The sequence below is a fragment of the Giraffa tippelskirchi genome, chromosome 3 (genome assembly GCF_054371585.1).
Source record: "Giraffa tippelskirchi isolate mGirTip1 chromosome 3, T2T-mGirTip1v1.2.pri, whole genome shotgun sequence".
Classification (NCBI taxonomy): Eukaryota; Metazoa; Chordata; class Mammalia; order Artiodactyla; family Giraffidae; genus Giraffa; species Giraffa tippelskirchi.
In genome coordinates, this window is record NC_137277.1 from 143,122,913 (window position 1) to 143,138,380 (window position 15,468).

Consider the following 15,468-nt stretch of genomic DNA (forward strand, 5'->3'; position numbering starts at 1 on the left):
CATTCTTTTTTTTTTTTTTTTTTATTTTAGTTGGGGGCTAATTACTTTACAATATTGTAATAGTTTTTGCCATACATTGACATGAATCAGCCATGGGTTTACATGTGTTCCCCTTCCCGGACCCCCCACCCACCTCCCTCCCCATCCCATCCTTCTGGATCATCCCATTGCCCCGGCCCTGAGCCCTTGTCACATGCATCGAACATGGAATGGTGCTCTGTTTCACATATGACAATACACATGTCTCAATGCCATTCTCCCAGAACGTCCCACCCTCACCTTCTCCCTCAGAGTCCATAAAATTGTTCCATGCATCTGTGTCTCTTATTCTGTCTCGCATATAGGGTTATCGTTACCATCTTTCAAATTCCGTATATATGCATTAGTATACTGTATTGTTGTTTTTCTTTCTGGCTTACTTCACTCTGTATAATGGGCTCCAGTTTCATCCATCTCAGTAGAACCGATTCAAATGTATTTTTTTTAATGGCTGAGTAATATTCCATTGTGTATATGTACCACAGCTTCCTTATCCATTCATCTGCTGATGGACATCTAGGTTGCTTCCATGTCCTGGCTATTGTAAACAGTGCTGCGATGAACATTGGGGTACACGCGTCTCTTTCAATTCTGGTTTCCTCGGTGTATATGCCCAGCAGTGGGATTGCTGGGTCATATGGCAGTTCTATTCCCAGTTTTTTAAGGAATCTCCACACTGTTCTCCATAGTGGCTGTACTAGTTTGCATTCCCACCAACAGTGTAAGAGGGTTCCCTTTTCTCCACACCCTCTCCAGCATTTATTGCTTGTAGACTTTTGGATAGCAGCCATTCTGACTGGTGTGAAATGATACCTCATTGTGGTTTTGATTTGCATTTCTCTAATAATGAGTGATGTTGAGCATCTTTTCATGTGTTTGTTAGCCATCTGTATGTCTTCTTTGGAGAAATGTCTGTTTAGTTCTTTGGCCCATTTTTTGATTGGGTCGTTTATTTTTCGGGAATTCAGCTGCAGAAGTTGCTTGTATATTTTTGAGATTAATTGTTTGTCTGTTGCTTCATTTGCTATTATTTTCTCCCATTCTGAAGGCTGTCTTTTCACCTTGTTTATAGTTTCCTTTGTTGTGCAAAAGCTTTTAAGTTTAATTAGGTCCCATTTGTTTATTTTTGCTTTTATTTCCAATATTCTGGGAGGTGGGTCATGGAGGATCCTGCTGTGATTTATGTCGGAGAGTGTTTTGCCTATGTTTTCCTCTAGGAGTTTTATAGTTTCTGGTCTTACGTTTAGATCTTTAATCCATTTTGAGTTTATTTTTGTGTACGGTGTTAGGAAGTGTTCTAGTTTCATTCTTTTACAAGTGGTTGACCAGTTTTCCCAGCACCACTTGTTAAAGAGATTGTCTTTTCTCCATTGTATATTCTTGCCTCCTTTGTCGAAGATAAGGTGTCCATATGTGCGTGGGTTTATCTCTGGGCTTTCTATTTTGTTCCATTGATCTATATTTCTATCTTTGTGCCAGTACCATACTGTCTTGATGACTGTGGCTTTGTAGTAGAGCCTGAAGTCAGGCAGGTTGATTCCTCCAGTTCCATTCTTCTTCCTCAAGATTGCTTTGGTATTCGAGGTTTCTTATATTTCCATACAAATTGTGAGATGATTTGTTCTAGTTCTGTGAAAAATACCATTGGTAGCTTGATAGGGATTGCATTGAATCTGTAGATTGCTTTGGGTAGAATACTCATTTTCACTATATTAATTCTTCCAATCCATGAACACGGTATATTTCTCCATCTGTTTGTGTCCTCTTTGATTTCTTTCATCAGTGTTTTATAGTTTTCTATATATAAGTCTTTTGTTTCTTTAGGTAGATATATTCCTAAGTATTTTATTCTTTTTGATGCAATGGTGAATGGTATTGTTTCCTTAATTTCTCTTTCTGTTTTCTCATTATTGGAGTATAGGAATGCAAGGGATTTCTGTGTGTTAATTTTATATCCTGCAACTTTACTATATTCATTGATCAACTCTAGTATTTTTCTAGTAGAGTCTTTAGGGTTTTCTATGTAGAGGATCATGTCATCTGCAAACAGTGAGAGTTTTACTTCTTCTTTTCCTATCTGTATTCCTTTTATTTCTTTTTCAGCTCTGATTGCTGTGGCCAAAACTTCCAAAACTATGTTGAATAGTAGTGGTGAAAGTGGGCATCCTTGCCTTGTTCCTGACTTTAGGGGAAATGCTTTCAGTTTTTCACCATTGAGGATAATGTTTGCTGTGGGTTTGTCATATATAGCTTTTATTATGTTGAGATATGTTCCTTCTATTCCTGCTTTCTGGAGGGTTTTAATCATAAATGGATGCTGAATTTTGTCAAAGGCTTTTTCTGCATCTATTGAGATAACCATATGGTTTTTTTCTTTCAATTTGTTAATGTGGTGTATTACATTGATTGATTTGCGGATGTTAAAAAAACCTTGCATTCCTGGGATAAAGCCCACTTGGTCATGATGTATGATCTTTTTAATATGATGTTGGATTCTGTTTGCTAGAATTTTATTAAGGATTTTTGCATCTATGTTCATCAGTGATATTGGCCTGTAGTTTTCCTTTTTTGTGACATCTTTGTCTGGTTTTGGAATTAGGGTGATGGTGGCCTCATAGAATGAGTTTATACAGGAACTTCTTATGTTCCAAATCTTTTATAAATTGACTAGGCTATATTTCAGCCAGGAATAGTTTACTGTATAGGGTAGGGTTGTTATGTTTTGTTAGTGAGTGTATTTTTTTAATCCTAAAATACATTTATTTGTACTTTATTTATAATGTTTTTATACTCTGGGATAGCCTAGTAATTTTTTTAATTTATTTATTTTTAATTGAAGGATAATTGCTTTACAATATTGCACTGGTTTCTGCCAGACATCAACACGAATCAGTCATAGATACACAAATGATTTAAGTATTTTTTAACGTTAACTTTTTCTGGCAATATCTTTGAAAATTAGGGGTTAAAGAATCATTAAATTGTAATTTGCAAAGTATACAAAAATAGAAATTAAAAAAACAAGTAAGTGGAACTCATAATCCCACATGGATAATTTTGTGTTCAACCGTGCCACCTAATATTTTAAGGAACAACAAACTATAGCCACAAAGCATCAAAATGACCAGATGTTCTAAGGTTACACCAATGAACTTAGCCAGGGACTTTATATCTTTCACTCCCCTTTTTGCAATCTTACCAACTCGTAAGAGTGGGAATCTGACTCAGAATAAGAAAAAACAAAAGGATTTCAAGTTCACCAAAAATATTAAATAGAATGTGTCTATAAAAGTAATTATTGAATCATAACTCATTAATTATGAAGTCTTTAGAGAACTCAGTTTTTACATGATGCAATATAGCTCAGTTGGTAAAGAATCTGCCTACAATGCAGGAGACCCCGGTTCGATTCCCGGGTCGGGAACATCCACTGGAGAATGGATAGGCTACCCACTCCAGTATTCTTGGGCTTCCCTTGTGGCTCAGCTGGTAAAGAATCTGCCTGCAATGCGGGATACCTGGGATCGACTCCTGCTTTGGGAAGATCCTCGGAGAAGGGAAAGGCTACCCACTCCAGTGTTCTGGCCTGGAGAATTCCATGGACTATACTTATGGGGTTACAAAGAGTTAGACACAACTGAGCGACTTTCACTTCACTTAATGGTTCTCAAACTTCTAGTTGTCCAGTGTATTGAAGGGACACCACTCATTCATTCCTATCAGGAATACTGATCCATTCTAAGTAAGGACTGAAGAGGGAGGTAGAAAGTGTGAAAGTGTTAGTCAGCTCAGTCATGTCCCACTCTGCAACCTGAAGGACTGCAGCCCACCAGGCTCCTCTGTCCATGGAATTCTACAGGCAAGAACACTGGAGTGGGTTGCCATTCCCTTCTCCAGGGGAACTTCCTGACCTAGGTAGGCACTGAACCTTGGTCTCCTATGTTGCATGTGGATTCTTTACTACCTGAGAGGGAGGTAGAACTCCTTCTCAAATAAGCTTTTGATGTAACTCTAATTTTCTTGAGAATTCTTGAGATAATATTTTAATTTTAACTTTGTTTACACTACAGCAAGTCTTTTATTTGCATCAAATTATGTTTCATTATAAAAAGCCTTTCTGAGAAGTTATCATATCATAAATGAGGAGTTAACTCAAACCTTAAAGAATTTTCCTAGAGCCAGATAGTCCAACCCATCAGAGCAGTTGAAAACAACACATTGCTTGGCTACAGCTTTGGCTAAATCTTTAGTAGTTTCAGTCTTTCCAGTGCCAGCTGGCCCCTCAGGTGCTCCTCCAAGGTGCAGATGAAGGGCTCCAAATAAGGTTCTGAAATATAAGAAATACACAATCTTTGTGGAATAATGTGATTTTATATACATTCAGAAAAAAATTGAAATCAAGAGCCAAATTTTCTACTTCTTCAGCAAAAATTCCTTCCTTCCTACTAACCTATGAAAATCTTTGTCTGTTTTATACTTTACTCCTGAATAGCTGTATATGTGACAAAATCAGAACAAACTCACCTTTGAAATTCAGTGCTGACTTCTGGAGAATTCAGTTGATCCTGAACCATCCAATTACCCTACTGCAAGCATATGGAAATGCTATATAAAAAATGATAACTTTTGAAATATAGAGCCATTTTTGAGAGAATGAAAAGCAAATTATCAAAGAAGAGGCAATGCATAGCTGGAAAAGTAATTAGGTGCTAAAGCTGTAGAGGTGCACATTGGTTTGGAATTCGTAAATAAACACAAGTGCATTTATACCCACACAGAAACAAAAGTTCTTAGAACTGAGCAAGCTGAGGAGCTGGAATGGATTCACTATTTAAACCCAGAACACTTGAAAGGTTGTCTTCAGTGTAAATGGGAACTAAAATTACTTCAGCAACCTACTCAGGAGACAAAGAAGAGTCAATGAAGGAACAGACAGGAAGCTTATACTTCATGTAGCGCCCAGTGAGAAATCGACATCACTCATAGAGGGTGGCATCAAATTTCCATTCCCTGGTAGCTCAGCTGGTAAAGAATCCATCTGCAATGTAGAAGACCCTAGTTTGATCCCTGGGTCAGAAAGATCCCCTGGAGAAGGGAAGGGCTACTAATGGGCACATGAACCCAAACTGAGAAATTAACATTAAAATTTTGTTCTGGACCAGAGAAAACCCTAGAGCCCTCCACAGAGATAAGTGTAAAACTGTTCCACATGGACACCTCCACAATTGAGAAATGGAAGACTACCTGGGGAAACAATCCTACTAAAATGAGCTCACAGTTAAAACCAGAAAGAGAGACCAAAATTAAGAATCAGACTTGCAGTGACAAAGGCAGTTGGGCAGTTGGACAATAGTCTGAGAGGGCTACTGCATATATGGCACTCTGCCTTCTTTGGTATCCTGGTGGTTTAGGAAGATTTTAAATAAAAAGCAATAGACATCAGACAATTGTGAGGAAAAAGGAAGTCAATCTCATAAAAGAGGAAACTTGAAATCTAGCAATGAAAAATATAATCTCTAAACTTTTGAAAATTCAGTGAACAGAATAAATAGCAGAGAAAACATACAGAAACAGAATTATGCACTAGAAGATAGGTAGGAGGAAATCGCCCAGGGAGAGAAGTCAACGATAAGAAAAGTTAAAGACATAGAAGATTCTTGAAGGAAGAGAATGGGGAAAAGGCAAAATTCTAAAAACAATGGCTGAAAATTTGCTAGAATTGAAGAAAGACATTAACTGGAAAAAGTCCCAAGTAGGATAAATAAAAACTCATCCACATCTAATAACATGCAGTGAACATCAACAATAAAGAGAAAACCTTAAAAACTACAATGGAGAAAGTTAACTATAAAGGAATAATATTAATAATTAGAATAACAGACTAGTCAGCAGTAGCAATAAATGCCAGTAGAATAATATCTTTGGAGAGCTGCGGGGAAATTACTGTTCATCTACAGTTTTATACCTAGCTAATCTATTGGAAAAGACCCTGATGCTGAGAAAGATTGAGGGCAGGAGGAAAAGAGGGTGACAGAGGATGAGACGGTTGGAAGGCATCATCGACTCAATGGATATGAGTTTGAGCAAACTCTGGGAGACGATGAAGGACAGGGAAGTTTGGCGTGCTGCAGTCCATGGGGTCACAAAGAGTTGGACAAGACTGAGAGACTGAACAACAACAATCTAGTGAAGACCAAGAAAAAAAGAAGAGCAAGAGGCATTTTAACTTATATGCAGAGTACATCATCTGAAATGCAGGGCTGGATGAGGCACAAGCTGGAAATCAAGATTGCCAGGAGAAATATCAATAACCTCAGATATGCAGATGACACCACCCTTAGGGCAGAAAGTGAAGAGGAACTAAAGAGCCTCTTGATGAAGGTGAAAGAGGAGAGTGAAAAAGCTGGCTTAAAACTGAACATTCAAAAAACGAAGATCGCAGCATCCGGTCCCATCACTTCATGGCAAAGAGATGGGGAAACAATAGAAACAGAGACAGACTATTTTCTTGGGCTCCAAAATCACTGCAGATGGTGACTGCAGCCATGAAATTAAAAGATGCTTGCTCTTTGGAAGAAAAGCTATGACAAACCTAGACAGTGTATTAAAAGCTACAATAAACCTATTAAAAAGCAGAGACATTGATTTGCCAACAAAGGTCCATATAGTCAAAGCTATGGTGTTTCCAGTAGTCATGTATTTATGTGTGAGTTGGACCATAAAGAAGGCTGAGCGCCAAAGAATTGATGCTTTTGAACCGTGGTGTTGGAGAAGACTCTTGAGAGTCCCTTGGACTGCAAAGAGATCCAACCAGTCCATCCTAAAGGAAGTCAGTCCTGAATATTCACTGGAAGGACTGATGCTGAAGTTGAAGCTCCAATACTTTGGCCACCTGATATGAAGAGCCGACTCATTAGAAAAGCACTTGATGCTGGGAAAGATTGAAGACAGGAGGAGAAGGGGACAACAGAGGATAAGATGGTTGGATGGTATCACCGACTCAATGGACATGAGTTTGAGCAAGCTCCGGGAGATGGTGAAGGACAGGGAAGCCTGGTTTGCTGCAGTCCGTGGGGTCACAAAGAGTCGGACACGACTGAATGACTAAACAACAACAAAGAGGCATTTTTAGATAATTACTGGTAATCTGCCTGCAATGCAGGAGACCTGGGTTCGATCCCTGGGTTGGGAAGATCCCCTGGAAAAGGGAAAGGCTACCCACTCCAGTATTCTGGCCTGAAGAATTCCATGGACTGTATAGTCCATAGGGTCGCAAAGAGTCGGACACGACTAAGCTACTTTCACTTTCACTGGTATAGCTCACTATTTGCAGAGCCTCACTTGAACAATGACTAAAAGTTATTGCTTCAGAAGGAGAAAAATTATACCAAAAATTAGACAAAGGAAAAAGCAATGGTGAGTAAAGACGATGATAAAATTTTTTGGCAAAGCTACCTACATATTAGTTGTAAAAATGTGTAACAGTATATAAATAGAGATCAGCTTGTGTTAGAATTTTGACTAAACCCCCAAGCTGAGAGCTTTAAAACATTTAGTCAAGAGGATGCCTGCAGTTTCTCCTGATGGGGAGTAGGAGAAAACAGGGACAGTAAAAAAGATGCACTCTTACTGATGGCAAAACACATGTGTGTGTATCATCTGACAAGATCTAGATCCCACTGATAGGGAGCCAGTCTTGAGTCAAGCCGAACGGGCCCCAGTGCAGGAGACCCACGGAGAATCAGAGAAGACCCCAGGAAGAGCGTCTGTGTGTAGTGGACCTCAGCAGAGGCTGAAGCAAAAGTCACCAGCAGCCAGCCAGAGAAAGCATTTTCCACAGGTAGGAGGATCAGGTGATTGGGGGCTTCCCAAAATCCACATAAACATCCCTTGGGACATCTGGTACCTCTGAACTTGTGCTATCACGGAGGGCACTAAATAGCAAGAGATAGTTGTTACCCAAGACACCTGTCACCTGTAAACCTACCTCTTCCTTTCCTTCACCTCTCCTCTATAACTTCCAACGCTGGAGAAGCCAAAAGGAAGGGCTATCGAGGCGAGGATGCAATGAATAGGGATACAAATGACAAAAGATTGACCACATTTATCAATACCTTCCCAAATGCAGGCCACGAGCTTGAGTCAAACTAGACTGGGAGGAAGGGACAGTTTAAATTGGATGAAAAATAGTCACTGATTATACACCTAAATGGACTTTTAACATCTGAAAAGAATAACTCTATTCATTAATATATTAGAGTCACCAGAAAGAGTAGGGAATATCCAAGAAAGAGTAGAGTACCTTAGATTTTATCCATAAATGGGGATAATATTTGATAGAGCAAGTTTAAAAGAATAGTGATAAGAAAGGATAAAACTGCTTTCTGCTTGCATCTTGAAACTAGTTTAGTCAATAAGCTAGTTACAGGTGGAAGAAAATGAAAAAATGAAGTTTAATTTAGTATTTAACAAATCTGGAATATGGTGGATGGAAACTGGAAGTTAAAAATAAAAGTCTTTTATTATTCACAAAGACAATAGAAAATAATGTACATGTAAATGCCTATGAGATATATAATGGAGACATCCAACCAGTATGTGTGTGGTGAAACCTTAAAGGAGAGAGACCTTGGCTGGAGGCACTGGTTTGGGGATCTTCAGGATGTAGGCTGTTAAAGCCTAAGAGTAGGGACTTCCCTGGTGGTCTGTTGGCTAAGACCCCAAGCTCTCAATACAGATGGTCACAGGTTCAATTCCTGGTCAGGGAACTAGATCCCCCACGCCACAACTATGAGTTCTCACATCGTAACAAAGATCAAACCTCCTACATGCCATAACTAAGACCCTGTGCAGCCAAATATATAAATAAATAAAATTTTTTAAAAGTCTAAGAGTAGATGAGAACATTCAGGAAACCATGAAGCATGAGACAAAGCACTATATGAAAATACAATTCAAGGGATGAAACAGGATACCTCAAATGATTCAAAGGAACAGTCAAAAAGTTTCAAGAAGGAAGGAGAAACTAACAATGTAAAAAAGTAATAGCACTGCCCAACAATACTTAGAGCTGAGAGGTCTAGAGTCGAGAGGAAGAAGTCAGCAGAGAAAGAAATTGAAGGCCAAGTTGAGAAAAGAATAGTCTAGGAAAGAAAACAGAGGATATATTTTGGTACTTAGAAAAAACTGAGTGATCTAGAGATGAGTGAAAGCTTTTTCCAATTAGATCTTTAAATTAATGAGTTTACCTGTAACATCTGTCAGTGAGTGGAGTAATAACCAGTCTAGGGGAATTGCCCAGATATTCATATCCGTATCGTAAACCAGCATTGATCATCTTTGTTTCTAAATTATTTTCCTAATATAAATCAGATAAAATGAAGTTAGCTTAAACCACAAAATTTAAATAATACGAAATCTCAAGCTCTTTAATAAATAATAGCCATACTATAAACAACATCTTTAAAATTCACTTTTCAGACATCATTTAATTCAGTAGAAGAATTCAGTATCTAATTTCCTTGGATAAGATTTGAAGTCACTGGCTTCAATTTTTCCCATAGAACTTTGGAAAACATAATTGTTCTTTCTCATATTTTCTTTTCTTTAAGTTTGCTAACACTATTGTATTAAGGTATAACTGACATACAATATTATATTAGTTTCAGGTATATAGCATAATGATTCCATACTTACATTTATTGCAAAATGATCATAATAAATCAACATTCATCATCATACATAGTAACAAAATTTTTTTTCTGTGACAACTTTTAAGATCTACTCTGAGCAACTTTCAAGCATGCAAAATAGTATTATTAACTACTGTTGTCATGCTGTATATTATATCCCGATGACTTACATGTTTTGTACGTGGAAGTTTGAACCTTTTGACTCCCTTCACCCTTTTCTCTCACCTCTCAACCCCCACCCCCAGCCTTTGGGAACCCCCAGTCTGTTTTCTTTATCTATCAGCTTGTTTTGTGTTGTTCTTTGTTCTATTTTCTTTTGTTTTTTAGATTCCACATATAAGTGAGATCACATGGTATGTGTTCTTTATTTTGGATTTAACCTTTTATCAGATATATAATTTGCAAATATTTTCTCCTACTCAGTAGGTTGCCTTCTCATTCTGTTGATGGTCTTCCTTGATGTACAGAAGGCCTTTAGTTTGATGTAGTCCCCCCCTTTTTTTTTTTTGCTTTTGTTGCCTTTGATTTGGGTGTCAAATTTTAAAAAATCCCTATTACCAAAGTCAAGGAGCTTACCATCAAGGTTTTCCCCTAAGAGTTTTATGGTTTCACGTCTTACACTTAATTCTTTAATCCGTTTTGAGTTAATTTTGGGGTATGATGTAAGATAAAGGTCCTATTTCATTCTTTTGCATGTGGTTTTCCAGTTTTCCCAACACTATTTATTAAAAAGATTGTCCTTTCCACATTTTATAATCTTGGTTCCTTTGTAATAAATTACCATATACATGTAGATTTATTTCTGGACTCTGTTCTGTTCCAATGATCTATGTGTCTGTTTTTACGGCAATACCATACTGGTTTTATTACTTTAGCTATGTAATATAACTTGAAATCAGGTAGTGTGATGCTTCCAGCTTTGTTCTTTTTCAAGATTGCTTTTCTATTTGGGGTTTTTTCTGTTTCCATAAAAATATTAAGATTGTTTGTTCTATTTTTTGTGAAATATGCCATTGGAATTTTGATGGAAATTGCATTAAATCTGTAGATTGCTTGGGGAAGTATGGATATTTTAACAATGTTAATCCTTCCAATCCATGAACACAGATCTTTCCCTTTATTTGTGCCTTCAATTTCTTTCATCAGTGTCTTATAGTTTTCAGTTTATAGGGCCTTCACCTTTTTGGTTAAGTTTATTCCTAGGTATTTTATTTTTTTGAGCAATTATAAATGGGATTGCTTTCTTATTCTTTTAGATAGTTCATTATTCTTCTATATTTTCAATCATTTGTTCCACGAGTTTTCACTGTAGAGTATTATCATCATCACCATTTTATATGTAAGGAAGCTGGTGCCTGGAGAGAGCAACTTAACTTGCCAATGTCACACAACTGGTAAGGGGAAGATATAGCATTAGAAACTATGATTCCATAGTCTGAGCTCCTAACCACTAGGCACAGCCTCATATAGTGTTCCAGGGTTCTGGTTCTTTTATCTCTTCTCCTTCCACTCCATACATCCCCCCAAAACCTTTCACAAAAGTGACTATGATAAGAACTTTTGAGTCTGTATCTCCAATCATCAGCTCTCTCTTCCCACTCTCAACAGGCCCAACCTTGTTCACTGTACTGTTCCTGCTCCTCCTGCTTCCCTGATGGTGACTGCCATCACCAGCCACCCAGATCTGCTGATCAAAGCCTTCCTCCAGATCATACTTCAGGTTCCTTCAACTGATCACTAAGAGAAAAGTTTAATGACTAAATCAGACTAAGACATTCTGATCTGAACATTCTTTGGATGTATCAGGAATCAAAAATATTTTTTAAAATGATTGGTTTCAACATTTTGCAGATTCAGCAAGCATAATGACTAATTTCAACTGAGTAAGTTTTCATAATTCCTCATAGTTTGTATGCGTCTATATGTGTATATGTATCTCTATGTAACTATGTATTTGGATATAGATATACACATAGTTTTTGTACACATGACATACAGTTTGTGGCTGCCTTAATCTTCAAGCTGGTGAAGGGTTGTTTGGGTATAGTTAGCCATCAGCAAGAAAAATCCTGTATTACCAATACTATCACCTATGTGAGCTAGCAAGCACAAATTAAATAGTTATGATCTGAAATTGCTATGTAATAACATTCAATGATATTACTTACTTGCCAATAGTACCTAAGCTGACTTAGCCACTCAAAGTCAGAGTCATCATTAACTTTCTTTTTAACAAGTGTTGTGAGAACATCTCTAGCATGGACATCCAGCACCACAAGGGCTCCCAGAGTAACACGATTTTGCTTGGACAATTTGCCACGAACCAAGGTGACAATATCATCAATTTGCTTGTTACATTTTTCCAAATATTCCTCAAGGGCCTGAAAAAAAATAAGATATAATTACTCAATGTGGTCAGAATCCCTTTTAACAAAAAGTTTTTGACCTAGCACATATACAGAGTAGAGTAGTATCTACATTTTTATCATAACTTGGCGATACTACATAACAAAAATAATCAATTTCTTTTTACTACAAAGGTATTAGGTTTTCAATGCCAATGATCTTTCAACTGAAAAATCTTTCAGTGGGAAAGGTTGAAGGCAAAAGGAGAAAGAGGCAGCAGAGGATAAGATGGTTAGATAACATCACTGACTCAATGAACATGAATCTGAGCAAACTCCAGGAGAGAGTGGAGGATAGAGGAGCCTGGCATGCTACAGTCTATGAGGTCGCAGAGTCGAAGATGACTTAGCAACTGAACAACAACAACAAATTAGGTGAACAATCTCAATAACGCCAGACAAAGTAAACATACATGGTTTGTGCCTATCCAACACCCTTCCCTTTCTGCTTTCCACTCCTGTATGTTCTGTGGTTGTGGTGAGCTGCCAATCATATTGTCCCATCTCCAAAGCAACATGAAGGAGGTTATGTGTGACTAACCAGAGCGAATCACAGTTCTTTCCAAGGACTATTGTACTGATAGGAAGAAAAGTGTTTTTCACAAGACTTGGAAGACTCTGAGTATACCAATCTGAAGTTACTGAAAGTCTTTACCTTCATTGCAGAATAAAGCCCATAGAGACCAGCAGAGATGAAACACAGACAACAAAAGAGAAACTGCAACAGTGATGAACAGAGATCCTGACCAAATGCTCTATCTTAGATCCCACGAGTCCTTCTAGCACTCAAAGGGAGCTGTGAGTGCCAAAAGCTTCTGAGTAGGATTTGATGCTGGGAAAGATTGAGGGCAGGAGGAGAAGGCGGCGACAGAGGATAAGATGGCTGGATGGCATCACTGACTCAATGGACATGAGTTTGAGCAAACTCCGGGAGATAGTGAAGGACAGGGAAGACTGGTGTGTTGCAGTCCATTACGTCACAGACATGACTTAGAGACTAAACAACAATAACAAGAATTTACTATTTACATTAGCAGAATATATTTTTACTGTACTAGAAAAACCAGACTTAGAACTAAAATTTAGCTTCAAACTGTGATAAATTAAGTTCTTTAGGAGCTATATTATATGAATCAATGAGAATTTAGATCAGCTAAATTGAAAAAATCACGACACCTAATTGTTTTTGTTATATTTTCTTCACTGTAAACTTCTGTACAGTAAACTAATGAATCTAAAGATAACTACTATTATATAATCTGCCAAAATAAACCTGGTCTGGAATGAAATATTTTTATCATACCTCAGTTCAGTTCAGTTACTCAGTCGTGTCCGACTCTTTCCAATCCCATGGACTGTAGCACACCAGGCTTCCCTATCACCAGCTCCCGGAGCTTGCTCAAACTCATGTCCATTGAATTGGTGATATGCACAATAATACATTTACTCAAAATCATACAAATATTTTCAATAACCCAAGTTTTGATTACTTCATTCATTTTTAGCCCCTGTAATGCCTCATACTGACTAGTTCCACAGTCAATATTCTTTGAATAAATAAATGGAAATGGATCCTGAGGGGAACAGGTCCTCTGGGAGCAGGACATACACCAAGGTGCTATTATAGCATCAAGCTCTAGGCAACTTGGGGTGTCTGCAGTGAGTGGAAACATCTAGTCTTCTCTGAGGCTGCCAAGAAGTCTCCAGCTACTCAAGTAAAGTCATCAGTTTCAGATGTGAACCACACATTGATTAAGGAAAAAGTTATCAACACATAAAATACCAACACATATGCTATCCTCCTAAGATAGAACCACATATTAAATTTTCTTAAATCATCAGTGCTTTAGAATACTACAACATGTGCCCCTCCTGATGCTGCTATAGAACTTAAATAAACCAAATATGCATGAGATGTGGACAGGGACAAGGGACACAAGGCAGCAGATGAAGGGCATACTGATGCAGAGTATTCACAAGCAGAGGAAAAAGAAAATAATTTTTAAGGACACATACAAAGCTTAATTTTATTCCATGAAATTTAGCTATGTAAACCACCGCAAAATAGAACAGAAGAGAACAATCTAGCAAGTAACAGGAAAGACTTTCTAAATCCCACTAAATTATAGCTTTAGAGGACCTACATCTATGAAGCTGAGTTCTTCTGGAATAACAGTCACTAAAGGTATGGATTCTCCTTTTGTCTTTCTGTGTGAATGGTTCTATATGTGTACCATACTAAGTGACAGAAAAAAATGGAGTAAACTAATGAGCGAATAAATAACCTCATCTCAGTATCAATGGATACTGATGTAAACCAAGAAAAAAAACCTATTTGTATCTTTATACAATATGGTAAGAATTGCAGGCAGAAAGTTTTGAGCAGAGGACACATTGAAATGGAATGACCTGACTTGTGTGTCTCTTGAGATTCAAATTATGCTTGGGACATAAATAGAAACAAGAAAGGTTTACACTTAAATCCTTTACCTCAACTCCTATCTATTCCTACCAGAGAAAAATACGGTTTTGGTGGATGGGTGGAGTTTAATGCACACCACATTTAAACTGAAGAAACATGGAAGATGTCTGTGAATTTGTCCAGTTTGCTCACACTTGTTTCTTTGTCCCCTCTATTTCCCACAACAATGAATGAGAAAGCTGTCCTAGTGGTTTGGGGCCAGTGGTTTTAGGCCAGGAGTAAGCAAGAAGCAAGATCCAGAAGGCTACATATATCCCCAGTAACCCACACTGGCAATGGAGGAATCCTTTAGTGTGAGGAGGTGGCTGAATGGTAGCTTCACAGTGAACAGACAAAATGAAGTTTCTGGACCCACTGGGGAAAAAAGAAAAATGCACATGGAGACAGAGAGCCAAGAGTCCAGGAGTATCCAAGGGCTTACCGCAGTAAGGGAAACCCTCACTCCCCGTGCTGTGATTTCCATGGAGAAAGACTTTTTTCCCTAAAACCCCTGACTTCCTGCCCTACATCTTTATTCTTCCTGAGAGGAGAAATAAGTGACTTGTTGCTAAGTTGGAATGAACTAAGCATGGGTTACTCAGCTCCTTCCTCTATGACATCTGCTTACAAGGAATACAAGACTCTCTCAAACCCAACACTCAGTGTTCACAAATACCTTACAGACAATAATGCCAAACTCCATGTAAAAAATACGTTTAAAACTCATGATTTTAAACAACATCTGAAATTGCTTATTTCTAATTGGCCCATCAGTCAAGTGAAAGTTGATCTGCCTGAAATCCTACTTTAAGGATAAGAATGTTGCACTGAATGTAGTTTCTGTTTTAACTAATAATAGCAATTCAATTAA

The 15,468-nt window shown here is 37.8% G+C and overlaps 1 protein-coding gene across 1 annotated transcript in view; it reads right to left on the bottom strand.

Moving 5' to 3' along the window:
- DNAH7 (dynein axonemal heavy chain 7) overlaps positions 1–15,468 on the bottom strand; it is a 244,722-nt gene that overhangs the window by 142,112 nt on the left and 87,142 nt on the right. Inside the window, exons 23-25 of the mRNA XM_081581429.1 lie at positions 11,900–12,112; positions 9,288–9,397; positions 4,198–4,366 (exon numbers count right to left, since the gene is read on the bottom strand). Of these exons, the coding sequence (XP_081437555.1) occupies positions 4,198–4,366; positions 9,288–9,397; positions 11,900–12,112 (492 nt within the window). The remainder of the gene's footprint in view (positions 1–4,197; positions 4,367–9,287; positions 9,398–11,899; positions 12,113–15,468) is intronic.